The 12,845-nt window shown below is 28.4% G+C and overlaps 1 protein-coding gene across 1 annotated transcript; it reads left to right on the forward strand.

Annotated features, from left to right (window-relative positions):
• Window positions 1-384: 384 nt before the first annotated feature.
• LOC111397482 (probable WRKY transcription factor 75) lies at window positions 385-2,183 on the forward strand. The gene is made up of 2 exons (XM_023024433.1): window positions 385-784; window positions 1,807-2,183. The coding sequence occupies exons 1-2, from the start codon at window positions 471-473 to the stop codon at window positions 1,982-1,984; spliced, it is 492 nt and encodes a 163-aa protein (XP_022880201.1). The 5' UTR covers window positions 385-470; the 3' UTR covers window positions 1,985-2,183.
• Window positions 2,184-12,845: the final 10,662 nt, after the last annotated feature.

Here is a 12,845-nt window from a genome sequence, read left to right on the forward strand (position 1 = left end):
GAAAAAAATGGGAAACAATCATGGGACAATTTGCATCTTTCTTATATTTTACAATTATAATTGTAAAGGCTTGTCCAAACGCATATAAGAAAAAATAGAGGAAATGAGGGGTGGCGGCTTCATTATTAAGATGAAAATTTTCAATGAAGTGGACTAATGATAGTGAAACTTTAAATGTTACGTATAAGTGTGACTAAAAGTGATTTAAAGCACTATTATTAGTCAATGCATTCAAATTTTACCATTTGGGTTGTTAATCTCCTAAAGAAATTATTACCTAAACACTACTAATCTACTTTTATTGAAAATTTTCATCTTAATGATGAAGCCGTAACCCTTTTTTCCTCCTTTATTTTACATGCTTGTTTAACATCTCGTGTCAAGCATACTGTTGGCTAGATACCTAGTTCCATATTTGTCATCATATATACTCATTTCTTTCTCTCTTATTTATCAAATCTCTTATATTAATGGAGAATCATGCAACACTGTTCCTTGGTTCATCTATGACTCCATTCCCTTTTACTCTTTATACAAACATAGAAAATCCGTCAAACCAGGAAATCCGTTTCCCTATAGCACAAGTAACAGAAGTTCCACAAAAGAAGAAATTTATACAGATAGATCAAAATGAGGTGAAGCAATCTGGAAAGAAAACTGGTGAGAAGAAAAATAGAACGCCCAGATTTGCGTTTCAAACAAGAAGTCAAGTGGATATACTTGACGATGGGTATTGCTGGAGAAAATATGGTCAGAAAGTAGTCAAGAACAATAAATCTCCAAGGTATTTATATACTTATATCTTAATTAAGTTTTTCAAACGAAATTTTTTGATCTTGACTAATCTAACATTCCTATTTCTATTAATATGCGTACAAATTTTCTTCTTCAAAAAATCCCAATTTTAGTGATAGTTGAGACTTCGAAATCCCACATCGTTCTTGATGTTAATTGTGGCTTTGACATAACACCGCATGGAATGGATCTTCCTTTCTCATATGTAAGAGGAGAGTTGTCTCTGCTTGATGTTGTAGAATTTGTTTGAATTCCACGTTGAATAGAAACTAAAAATATCCTCTTTGCGCTCAAATAAACAGAACTTTTTGTTTTGTGTTTATCAATCACAATTTGAGTGATATTTGAGACTTCGAAGTTTTCTCGTACTTGAACAATGCAAGTTTTGGAGTGTTTTGAGTATTTACTATTGTTTCATATTCTTACATTTCAATTATCAGTGAAATTTTCTTGTCGTCTTTACCCATAGATGTATACCTAATTTCAATATCATGAACATGTTTGAAACACTCAAATTGATTAGAATTTTCAGTTGATTTATGGAAATTTTGCATTGAAATCATGTTACATAGGTATAATACACCTTAAAAACATTATCAAGGCACAAAATTAATGGAGAAAGAAGACTAAACTGTGTGTACAATGTGTTGAACAATAAATTGAAATAAATACGTATGTTCTATCTACGAAAACTTATCTTTTACATGTGATGGTTAAATCCTATAGAATTCTTTCCAAAAAAGTCAATAGAACTCTAAAATCTCAAAACACTATACGAAAGGGTGCATTGCAGAATCCTCTTAAAACTTAATTATTCACTAATCTAGTATCTATCTAACAACTTTACACGACCCGTGATTACTAGTGAATTTGGCCTGCAATCCTCCAAACATGTATAAACTAAAACTTAGTTTTGACATTCTGTTTGTTATTGTCACTTAGATGATACAATTAATCAGTGCTAAAAGAGTAAGCATACTCATTTATTCAATTGTATGTTGTTCCTTGCAGAAGCTATTATAGATGTACTTACGAGGGATGCAATGTTAAGAAGCAAGTACAACGACAATCCAAAGACAAAAGCATTGTTGTGACAACTTATGAAGGAATGCACACACATCCAGTACAGAAACCTGGTGATAATTTCGAACAAATTCTTAATCAGATGCAAGCTTATCTCCCTAACTAATTAATATTGAAGTCTTGATCAAGAATAAGTTCGTTGTTATATGAGTTAGAACATAAACATTATAATATGTAACGGATACTAGGCACCGACTACGTATGCTGGGTTTATTATGTTATTTGCAATTAGGGTATGGTGAGAGACATATTATATATTGTAACAATATTTTTATAAGGTGGATATAAATTTCTTTATTTTACAGCTTGTTTTATTCCGATTCTAGCCTAACATGTACAAAACCATTTCTAAATAAACTTTCGAACTTATTTTGTTAGTATTCCTTTTTCTTTAATCTAAATCTCAAGAACATAATTTATAGCCTACAATAAGGAACCTAATGTACATTCTAATAGAAAATAAATCATATTGAACTTAGGATTACATGTCAGTACATAGAGATTCTTTATGAAGTAGTCAAAGGAAGTACGATAGGTGCAAGTAGGAAAAAAATCACTAAGAAGTAGGGCATACAACAATGGATCAATAATTGAGTGTGATAGAAATCGATAACTTGAATCCATTGCCTTAGAATAGAGAGGGCTAGAAATATCCTCCTTGATTTGGCAACAATCAATAAATGTTGAAAAAAATTATTAGTAATATTCAAAAAACTTTGCGAAATGGTTATTGACAACAGTCAAAAAATATTTCAAAAGATTATTTGCAATAATGAAAAAATGTTGTTGTATTCTTCTACTCTACAATAACGTTGAGATTTGCAATTTACGTCCGAACGTTGCAAAAACTCTATGGCAACTTTTTTAAACGTTACAAAAGGCTGTTTCTATTTTCGTGCTGCTTACTTAAATAATGTATATATTTTGAATAAGAAATATGTGTGGTCCATAACATAGATAAAAATATTTTTTGATAATAAAAAATTCATAAAAGACCGCGTATGAAAAATATTACGAAATATTTTATTGTGGTGTACTAACTTGTTGTGAAAGTTTTATAAATAAGCAAATAAATAAATTATTTGATTGTCCTGTGCTAAAATTTTTATTCCGATGATAAATTTAGAATTATTTGGTGCGTTTTGTTCATGTTAAAATTGCATATGGTACACAGTCTTGTTTAATATATTTAATCGTTTATGTAACTTTATGTTAATATCTTGGGACACTTAGGTTGTGAGTAATCAAAATCTTAGATAGAGAAGACAATAGCTCAGAATTTAGAGTATAACTCTAATTAGCTTATTTTGGATAAACTATTTAGCAGAAGAGGTAATAATAGGAGCATGATGACACGATAACCTCCAAGTACCCACATTTATTTCATATGTTTTAATTTCAAGGACGAAATTTATTTTAAGGGATAGAATTTCGCAACGCCACTCTCCATTTCTTGTGAATATCATGTCTTCTAGATTAATCGCATTGATGCTACATTTACAGCTTAATCATTATAATTATCTTTGTCGTGGTTCATTAATTTTTTTTTTCTTTTATAGTGGAATGTGCCTTGAACTCCCTAGATGATCGACGTGCCTATAATTTAAATTTAATATGTTCATAGTTTTAATAAGTCCAGATTTAATTATATATTTCATTTATTCTATTGTGTGCAATTTTGCATTTGAATTAAACCTAAACATCAAGTTGGAAGATGTTCTGTTGTACATTTAGAGGGAATTAATTTAACAATAATAAGTTAAGTAGTTAATAATAGAAATTTATTGACTTAATGAACTTAAAGATTAAATAAGTTAATATGCTAGATTAGGAATATTATTACTTGATTATTATAAATTACATCCCTATAAACGTCACTACCATACAAGTGATTATCCATCATTATAATCCCCTTCAAGACATTTATGGTTTCTATTGATCTGTGGATTTAATCTATGTTTTGAAATTCAGTGCACTTTCATTTTAACATTAAGAAATCTAATTTAATATACCACTGAAGGTCTGTTCATGTATGTATGTATGTATGTATGTATGTATGTATCTATATGTTTTCTTCACATTATTCCTTACTTAATTGTTCTTTGCCAATTTAGTAATTGACTTCTTTTCATTACTGGTTTATGCCGATTCTAGCCTTATATGTACAAAACCATTTCTAAATAAACTTTCGGACTTATTTTGTTAGTATTCCTTTTTCTTTAATCTAAATCTCAAGAACATGATTTATAGCCTACAATAAGGAACCTAATGTACATTCTAATAGAAAATAAATCATATTGAACTTAGGATTACATGTCAGTACATAGAGATTCTTTATGAAGTAGTCAAAGGAAGTATGATAGGTGCAAGTAGGAAAAAAATCACTAAGAAGTAGGGCATACAACAATGGATCAATAATTGAGTGTGATAGAAATCGATAACTTGAATCCATTGCGAAGCCTTAGAATAGAGAGGGCTAGAAATATCCTCCTTGATTTGGCAACAATCAATAAATGTTGAAAAAAATTATTAGTAATACTCAAAAAACGTTGGGAAATGGTTATTGACAACAGTCAAAAAATATTGCAAAAGATTATTTGCAGTACTGAAAAAATGTTGCTGTATTCTTCTACTCTACAATAACGATGAGATTTGCAATTTACGTCCGAACGTTGCAAAAACTCTATGGCAACTTTTTTCAACGTTGCAAAAAGTTGTTTCTGTTGTAGTGTTGCTTACTTAAATAATGTATATATTTTGAATAAGAAATATGTGTGGTCCATAACATAGATAAAAATATTTTTTGATTATCAAAAATTCTTAAAAGACTACGTATGAAAAATATTACAAAATATTTTATTGTGGTGTACTAACTTGTTGTGAAAATTTTATAAATAAGCAAATAAATAAATAATTTGATTGTCCTATGCTAAAATTTTTATGCCGATGATAAATTTAGAATTATTTGGTGCTTTTTGTTCATGTTAAAATTTTATATCGTACACAGTCTTGTTTAATATACTTAATCGTTTATGTAACTTTATGTTAATATCTTGGAACACTTAGGTTGTGAGTAATCAAAATCTTAGATAGAGAAGACAACTCCTTGTGATTAACAGATTACCTAAAAATTGGATCTTCGGATTCTATTATTTAATATTATTTATTACAAAATTAATTTAAATAAATAATAGATCTCGACAAAATCAAATGCATTAAATATATTAAAAGCGTTTACAACCTAAATCGATTGGATCTGGGGTATAGCACTTACATTAATTATATATTTTATTTATTCTATTGTGTGCAATTTTGCATTTGAATTAAACCTAAACATCAAGTTGGAAGATGTTCTGTTGTACATTTAGAGGGAATTAATTTAACAATAATAAGTTAAGTAGTCAATAATGGAAATTTTTTTGACTTAATGAACTTAAAGATTAAATAAGTTAATATGCTCGATTAGGAATATTATGACTTGATTGGTACAAATTGATTACATTTATTTTCCATGAAAAATATCAGTTTTCCATCCAAATTCCTACTTGGAGTGTTTGATTGCTATTTTTTTTCCATGAAAAATATTTTCCAACTTTTGAAAATATGCCTAATTTTCCTTGTTTTTAAGGAAAATATTTTCCCTGGGTAGAAATTGTTTTTATTTTCCACAAAAGATGGAAAATATTTTCTTTTCTACGTTATATTTTCCATATCAATCAAACACACTCTTATGGTTTCTATTGATCTGTGAATTTGATCTATGTTTTGAAATTCAGTGCACTTTCATTTTAACATTAAGAAATCTAATTTAATATACCACATCAGGTCTGTTCATGTATATATGTATGTATGTATCTATATGTTTTCTTCACATTATTCCTTTCTTAATTGTTCTTTTGACGATTTAATAATTGACTACTTTTCATTTCTGGTTTATGCCACATGGCCACTGCAACTATTACAAATTTTGTGTTCTTAAACATTAAGGCTGAGGCTCTTTTTATATAAACTGTTAATTTAAAATATACTTACTTAGTATATGTGAGTAATTATATTTCCTCTATCAAGATTTTTAGTAAAATAATGTACTAACTTAAGGTAAATCATAAGAATCATTGGACAAATAAGTAATTTTTGTCTATGTTAATTATTTAACTCTTACTTAAAATTAACTTTAAGCTTAGACCAATCATACCCAAGTCATTTTTTCTACCGTGTCACCGTTGGGTTTTAAAACTAATTGTACATGCAGTAAAATTGATATAAATTTGTGCCTGTGTCCTTGTTTCAGTCTTTAATGACTTTAATTTTTTATGAATAGTTTGTAAAGAATATTGGTGGAAATTCATTGTCACTACGTCGTAGTATCACAGGAAAACAGAAATTTAATCTTGGAGCTTTTGAAATTTAGCTTTTCCTTCACCAGTGTAAATTTTAAATGAATGTCATAACGATTTCGCGGTTGTCGTCTACTAGTCCAAAAATTTTATAATGATACCAAAGATGGGATTATATATTTGATCTCTAATATAATTCGTAGAAATCATTTTAATAAATGGAAATGAACTAGGATTTTTGGCACGATTTTGTAGATAGTTAGGGATATCTTCACTTTCACTTACATTTCAAAAAGTAAAATTTCTAAGCATTTCAGCTAAGTAAATCTCTCCAGTTTTCATGCCTACGTCATATGGTTGAATGTATAAACGTGTTATCTTAATTGCCATTATGTTAACATGATATTTGATTATTATGTTTTATATCATTAATGTTTCTCATTATATATTTATACATGTTAATGCATCAATAACTATATATGAAGTTTTAAAAAATAAAAATTTTCAAATGTCAAAGAGTCAAAGAATGTTTTAAAGATATGTGTCCCGAATGTTTTATTACGAAGTGTATGTCACGTTATGAAAAGTGTAAGTGGGGAATGGGGCATGAGGGATTGGTGCACCCGATCAATATTCAATGTTTAATGACAATGGTAATGTCCACTGATTTGCGGTACTACATGTAGGACTTGACCATGTTCCAAATGATAATTGCTTACTGCATTCTAATTGGCTAGTCGATACATCAAGTGATCTCATAACCTCGATGTTAAGTTTTTAATGAAATGAAATAGATGAGATATATATTGAGAAATACTTTTATTTTAAAGTAATTCATGTGTATATCATAAATATACATCATATGCATAGGGTTTGCTTACTGAACGTTAACTCATTCCACGTTATCTCTTACCATTTTCAGACGATAAGGACAATGATTCGAGAAGACTACTTGTGGTGCGATGAACTCAGCACTAATACATTTAACTATCGACTCCTTTTAAAAAATAAAGTTAACATTTAATTTTATTTTTTTTATTCAAGTGTAAAAGTTTCTACAAGTTATTCTCATAAATGAAGTCGATGTTCATTATATTAAAGAAAAATTTAATTATAACACTTAGGTTGTGAGTAATCAAAATCTTAGATAGAGAAGACAATAGCTCAGAATTTAGAGAATAACTCTAATTAGCTTATTTTGGAGAAACTATTTAGTAGAAGAGGTAATAATAGGAGCATGATGACACGATAACCTCCAAGTACCCACATTTATTTTGTATGTTTTAATTTCAAGGACGAAAATTATTTTAAGGGATAGAATTTCGTAATGCTACTCTCTCATTTCTTGTGAATATCATGTCTTCTAGATTGATTGCATTGATGCTACATTTAGGGTGTATTTGATTACATTTATTTTCCATGGAAAATATCAGTTTTTCATCCAAATTTTCACTTTGAGTGTTTGATTGCTATTTTTTTCCATGGAAAATATTTTCCAACTTTTGAAAATATGCCTAATTTTCCTTGTTTTTAAGGAAAATGTTTTCTTTGGGTAGAGGTGGTTTTTATTTTCCACAAAAGATGGAAAATATTTTCTTTTTTAGGTAATATTTTCCATGTCAATCAAACACACCCTTAAAGTTTAATTATTATAATTATCTTTGTCGTGGTTAATTAATTTTTTTTTTTTTATAGTGGAATGTGCTTTGAACTCCCTAGATGATCGACATGCGTATAATTTAAATTTAATATGTTCACAGTTTTAATAAGTCCAGATTTAATTATATATTTTATTTATTCTATTGTGTGCAATTTTGCATTTGAATTAAACCTAAACATCAAGTTGGAAGATGTTCTGTTGTACATTTAGAGGGAATTAATTTAACAATAATAAGTTAAGTAGTCAATAATGGAAATTTTTTTGACTTAATGAACTTAAAGATTAAATAAGTTAATATGCTCGATTAGGAATATTATGACTTGATTGGTACAAATTGATTACATTTATTTTCCATGAAAAATATCAGTTTTCCATCCAAATTCCTACTTGGAGTGCTTGATTACTGTTTTTTTCCATGAAAAATATTTTCCAACTTTTGAAAATATGCCTAATTTTCCTTGTTTTTAAGGAAAATATTTTCCCTGGGTAGAAATTGTTTTTATTTTCCACAAAAGATGGAAAATATTTTCTTTTCTACGTTATATTTTCCATATCAATCAAACACACTCTTATGGTTTCTATTGATCTGTGAATTTGATCTATGTTTTGAAATTCAGTGCACTTTCATTTTAACATTAAGAAATCTAATTTAATATACCACATCAGGTCTGTTCATGTATATATGTATGTATGTATCTATATGTTTTCTTCACATTATTCCTTTCTTAATTGTTCATTTGACGATTTAATAATTGACTACTTTTCATTTCTGGTTTATGCCACATGGCCACTGCAATTATTACAAATTTTGTGTTCTTAAACATTAAGGCTGAGGCTCTTTTTATATAAACTGTTAATTAAAAATATACTTACTTAGTATATGTGAGTAATTATATTTCCTCTATCAAGATTTTTAGTAAAATAATGTACTAACTTAAGGTAAATCATAAGAATCATTGGACAAATAAGTAATTTTTGTCTATGTTAATTATTTAACTCTTACTTAAAATTAACTTTAAGCTTAGACCAATCATACCCAAGTCATTTTTTCTACCGTGTCACCGTTGGGTTTTAAAACTAATTGTACATGCAGTAAAATTGATATAAATTTGTGCCTGTGTCCTTGTTTCAGTCTTTAATGACTTTAATTTTTTATGAATAGTTTGTAAAGAATATTGGTGGAAATTCACTGTCACTACGTCGTAGTATCACAGGAAAACAGAAATTTAATCTTGGAGCTTTTGAAATTTAGCTTTTCCTTCACCAGTGTAAATTTTAAATGAATGTCATAACGATTTCGCGGTTGTCGTCTACTAGTCCAAAAATTTTATAATGATACCAAAGATGGGATTATATATTTGATCTCTAATATAATTCGTAGAAATCATTTTAATAAATGGAAATGAACTAGGATTTTTGGCACGATTTTGTAGATAGTTAGGGATATCTTCACTTTCACTTACATTTCAAAAAGTAAAATTTCTAAGCATTTCAGCTAAGTAAATCTCTCCAGTTTTCATGCCTACGTCATATGGTTGAATGTATAAACGTGTTATCTTAATTGCCATTATGTTAACATGATATTTGATTATTATGTTTTATATCATTAATGTTTCTCATTATATATTTATACATGTTAATGCATCAATAACTATATATGAAGTTTTAAAAAATAAAAATTTTCAAATGTCAAAGAGTCAAAGAATGTTTTAAAGATATGTGTCCCGAATGTTTTATTACGAAGTGTATGTCACGTTATGAAAAGTGTAAGTGGGGAATGGGGCATGAGGGATTGGTGCACCCGATCAATATTCAATGTTTAATGACAATGGTAATGTCCACTGATTTGCGGTACTACATGTAGGACTTGACCATGTTCCAAATGATAATTGCTTACTGCATTCTAATTGGCTAGTCGATACATCAAGTGATCTCATAACCTCGATGTTAAGTTTTTAATGAAATGAAATAGATGAGATATATATTGAGAAATACTTTTATTTTAAAGTAATTCATGTGTATATCATAAATATACATCATATGCATAGGGTTTGCTTACTGAACGTTAACTCATTCCACGTTATCTCTTACCATTTTCAGACGATAAGGACAATGATTCGAGAAGACTACTTGTGGTGCGATGAACTCAGCACTAATACATTTAACTATCGACTCCTTTTAAAAAATAAAGTTAACATTTAATTTTATTTTTTTTATTCAAGTGTAAAAGTTTCTACAAGTTATTCTCATAAATGAAGTCGATGTTCATTATATTAAAGAAAAATTTAATTATTTCCACATTTATGATTTTAAGAGAAAATGAGATGATATTCTTCCAAATCTATGTATTTTGATTTGGGGGTGTTACATAAACTATATTCTTTATTCTACGGAAAATAGCCATAATGTATGTCTTAAAGTAAAGAGCACAAAAAAATATAAACTCCCACTAAAATTGAACATCATCAACGAATACGACCCTCATATTAGCAATATGCTCACGAAACATTAAGTTCGTTCTGATATGCTCTATGGACATCTGCTTACTGTGAAGGCTCTCTTTAACAACAAGAAACTTGATCTCAATGTACTTTTGACTTCGAAGCACTTCAGTTTTTGTTGGAATGCAACAAAATTGATTTATTGTCACAAACTATCTTCAGGGTCTTTGAACACTATCTATAAAGAGGTGGTTTTTATTTTCCACAAAAGATGGAAAATATTTTCTTTTTTAGGTAATATTTTCCATGTCAATCAAACACACCCTTAAAGTTTAATTATTATAATTATCTTTGTCGTGGTTAATTAATTTTTTTTTTTTTATAGTGGAATGTGCTTTGAACTCCCTAGATGATCGACATGCGTATAATTTAAATTTAATATGTTCACAGTTTTAATAAGTCCAGATTTAATTATATATTTTATTTATTCTATTGTGTGCAATTTTGCATTTGAATTAAACCTAAACATCAAGTTGGAAGATGTTCTGTTGTACATTTAGAGGGAATTAATTTAACAATAATAAGTTAAGTAGTCAATAATGGAAATTTTTTTGACTTAATGAACTTAAAGATTAAATAAGTTAATATGCTCGATTAGGAATATTATGACTTGATTGGTACAAATTGATTACATTTATTTTCCATGAAAAATATCAGTTTTCCATCCAAATTCCTACTTGGAGTGCTTGATTACTGTTTTTTTCCATGAAAAATATTTTCCAACTTTTGAAAATATGCCTAATTTTCCTTGTTTTTAAGGAAAATATTTTCCCTGGGTAGAAATTGTTTTTATTTTCCACAAAAGATGGAAAATATTTTCTTTTCTACGTTATATTTTCCATATCAATCAAACACACTCTTATGGTTTCTATTGATCTGTGAATTTGATCTATGTTTTGAAATTCAGTGCACTTTCATTTTAACATTAAGAAATCTAATTTAATATACCACATCAGGTCTGTTCATGTATATATGTATGTATGTATCTATATGTTTTCTTCACATTATTCCTTTCTTAATTGTTCTTTTGACGATTTAATAATTGACTACTTTTCATTTCTGGTTTATGCCACATGGCCACTGCAACTATTACAAATTTTGTGTTCTTAAACATTAAGGCTGAGGCTCTTTTTATATAAACTGTTAATTTAAAATATACTTACTTAGTATATGTGAGTAATTATATTTCCTCTATCAAGATTTTTAGTAAAATAATGTACTAACTTAAGGTAAATCATAAGAATCATTGGACAAATAAGTAATTTTTGTCTATGTTAATTATTTAACTCTTACTTAAAATTAACTTTAAGCTTAGACCAATCATACCCAAGTCATTTTTTCTACCGTGTCACCGTTGGGTTTTAAAACTAATTGTACATGCAGTAAAATTGATATAAATTTGTGCCTGTGTCCTTGTTTCAGTCTTTAATGACTTTAATTTTTTATGAATAGTTTGTAAAGAATATTGGTGGAAATTCATTGTCACTACGTCGTAGTATCACAGGAAAACAGAAATTTAATCTTGGAGCTTTTGAAATTTAGCTTTTCCTTCACCAGTGTAAATTTTAAATGAATGTCATAACGATTTCGCGGTTGTCGTCTACTAGTCCAAAAATTTTATAATGATACCAAAGATGGGATTATATATTTGATCTCTAATATAATTCGTAGAAATCATTTTAATAAATGGAAATGAACTAGGATTTTTGGCACGATTTTGTAGATAGTTAGGGATATCTTCACTTTCACTTACATTTCAAAAAGTAAAATTTCTAAGCATTTCAGCTAAGTAAATCTCTCCAGTTTTCATGCCTACGTCATATGGTTGAATGTATAAACGTGTTATCTTAATTGCCATTATGTTAACATGATATTTGATTATTATGTTTTATATCATTAATGTTTCTCATTATATATTTATACATGTTAATGCATCAATAACTATATATGAAGTTTTAAAAAATAAAAATTTTCAAATGTCAAAGAGTCAAAGAATGTTTTAAAGATATGTGTCCCGAATGTTTTATTACGAAGTGTATGTCACGTTATGAAAAGTGTAAGTGGGGAATGGGGCATGAGGGATTGGTGCACCCGATCAATATTCAATGTTTAATGACAATGGTAATGTCCACTGATTTGCGGTACTACATGTAGGACTTGACCATGTTCCAAATGATAATTGCTTACTGCATTCTAATTGGCTAGTCGATACATCAAGTGATCTCATAACCTCGATGTTAAGTTTTTAATGAAATGAAATAGATGAGATATATATTGAGAAATACTTTTATTTTAAAGTAATTCATGTGTATATCATAAATATACATCATATGCATAGGGTTTGCTTACTGAACGTTAACTCATTCCACGTTATCTCTTACCATTTTCAGACGATAAGGACAATGATTCGAGAAGACTACTTGTGGTGCGATGAACTCAGCACTAATACATTTAACTATCGACTCCTTT

Source organism: Olea europaea, chromosome 7 (assembly GCF_002742605.1).
Source record: "Olea europaea var. sylvestris chromosome 7, O_europaea_v1, whole genome shotgun sequence".
NCBI classification, from domain to species: domain Eukaryota; kingdom Viridiplantae; phylum Streptophyta; class Magnoliopsida; order Lamiales; family Oleaceae; genus Olea; species Olea europaea.

Coding starts and splice junctions, on each gene's coding strand:
- LOC111397482 (XM_023024433.1), top strand. CDS start 471: ATGGAGAATCATGCAACACTGTTCCTTGGTTCATCTATGACTCCATTC. Junction 785..1,806: donor AAGAACAATAAATCTCCAAG/GTATTTATATAC, acceptor TGTTCCTTGCAG/AAGCTATTATAGATGTACTT.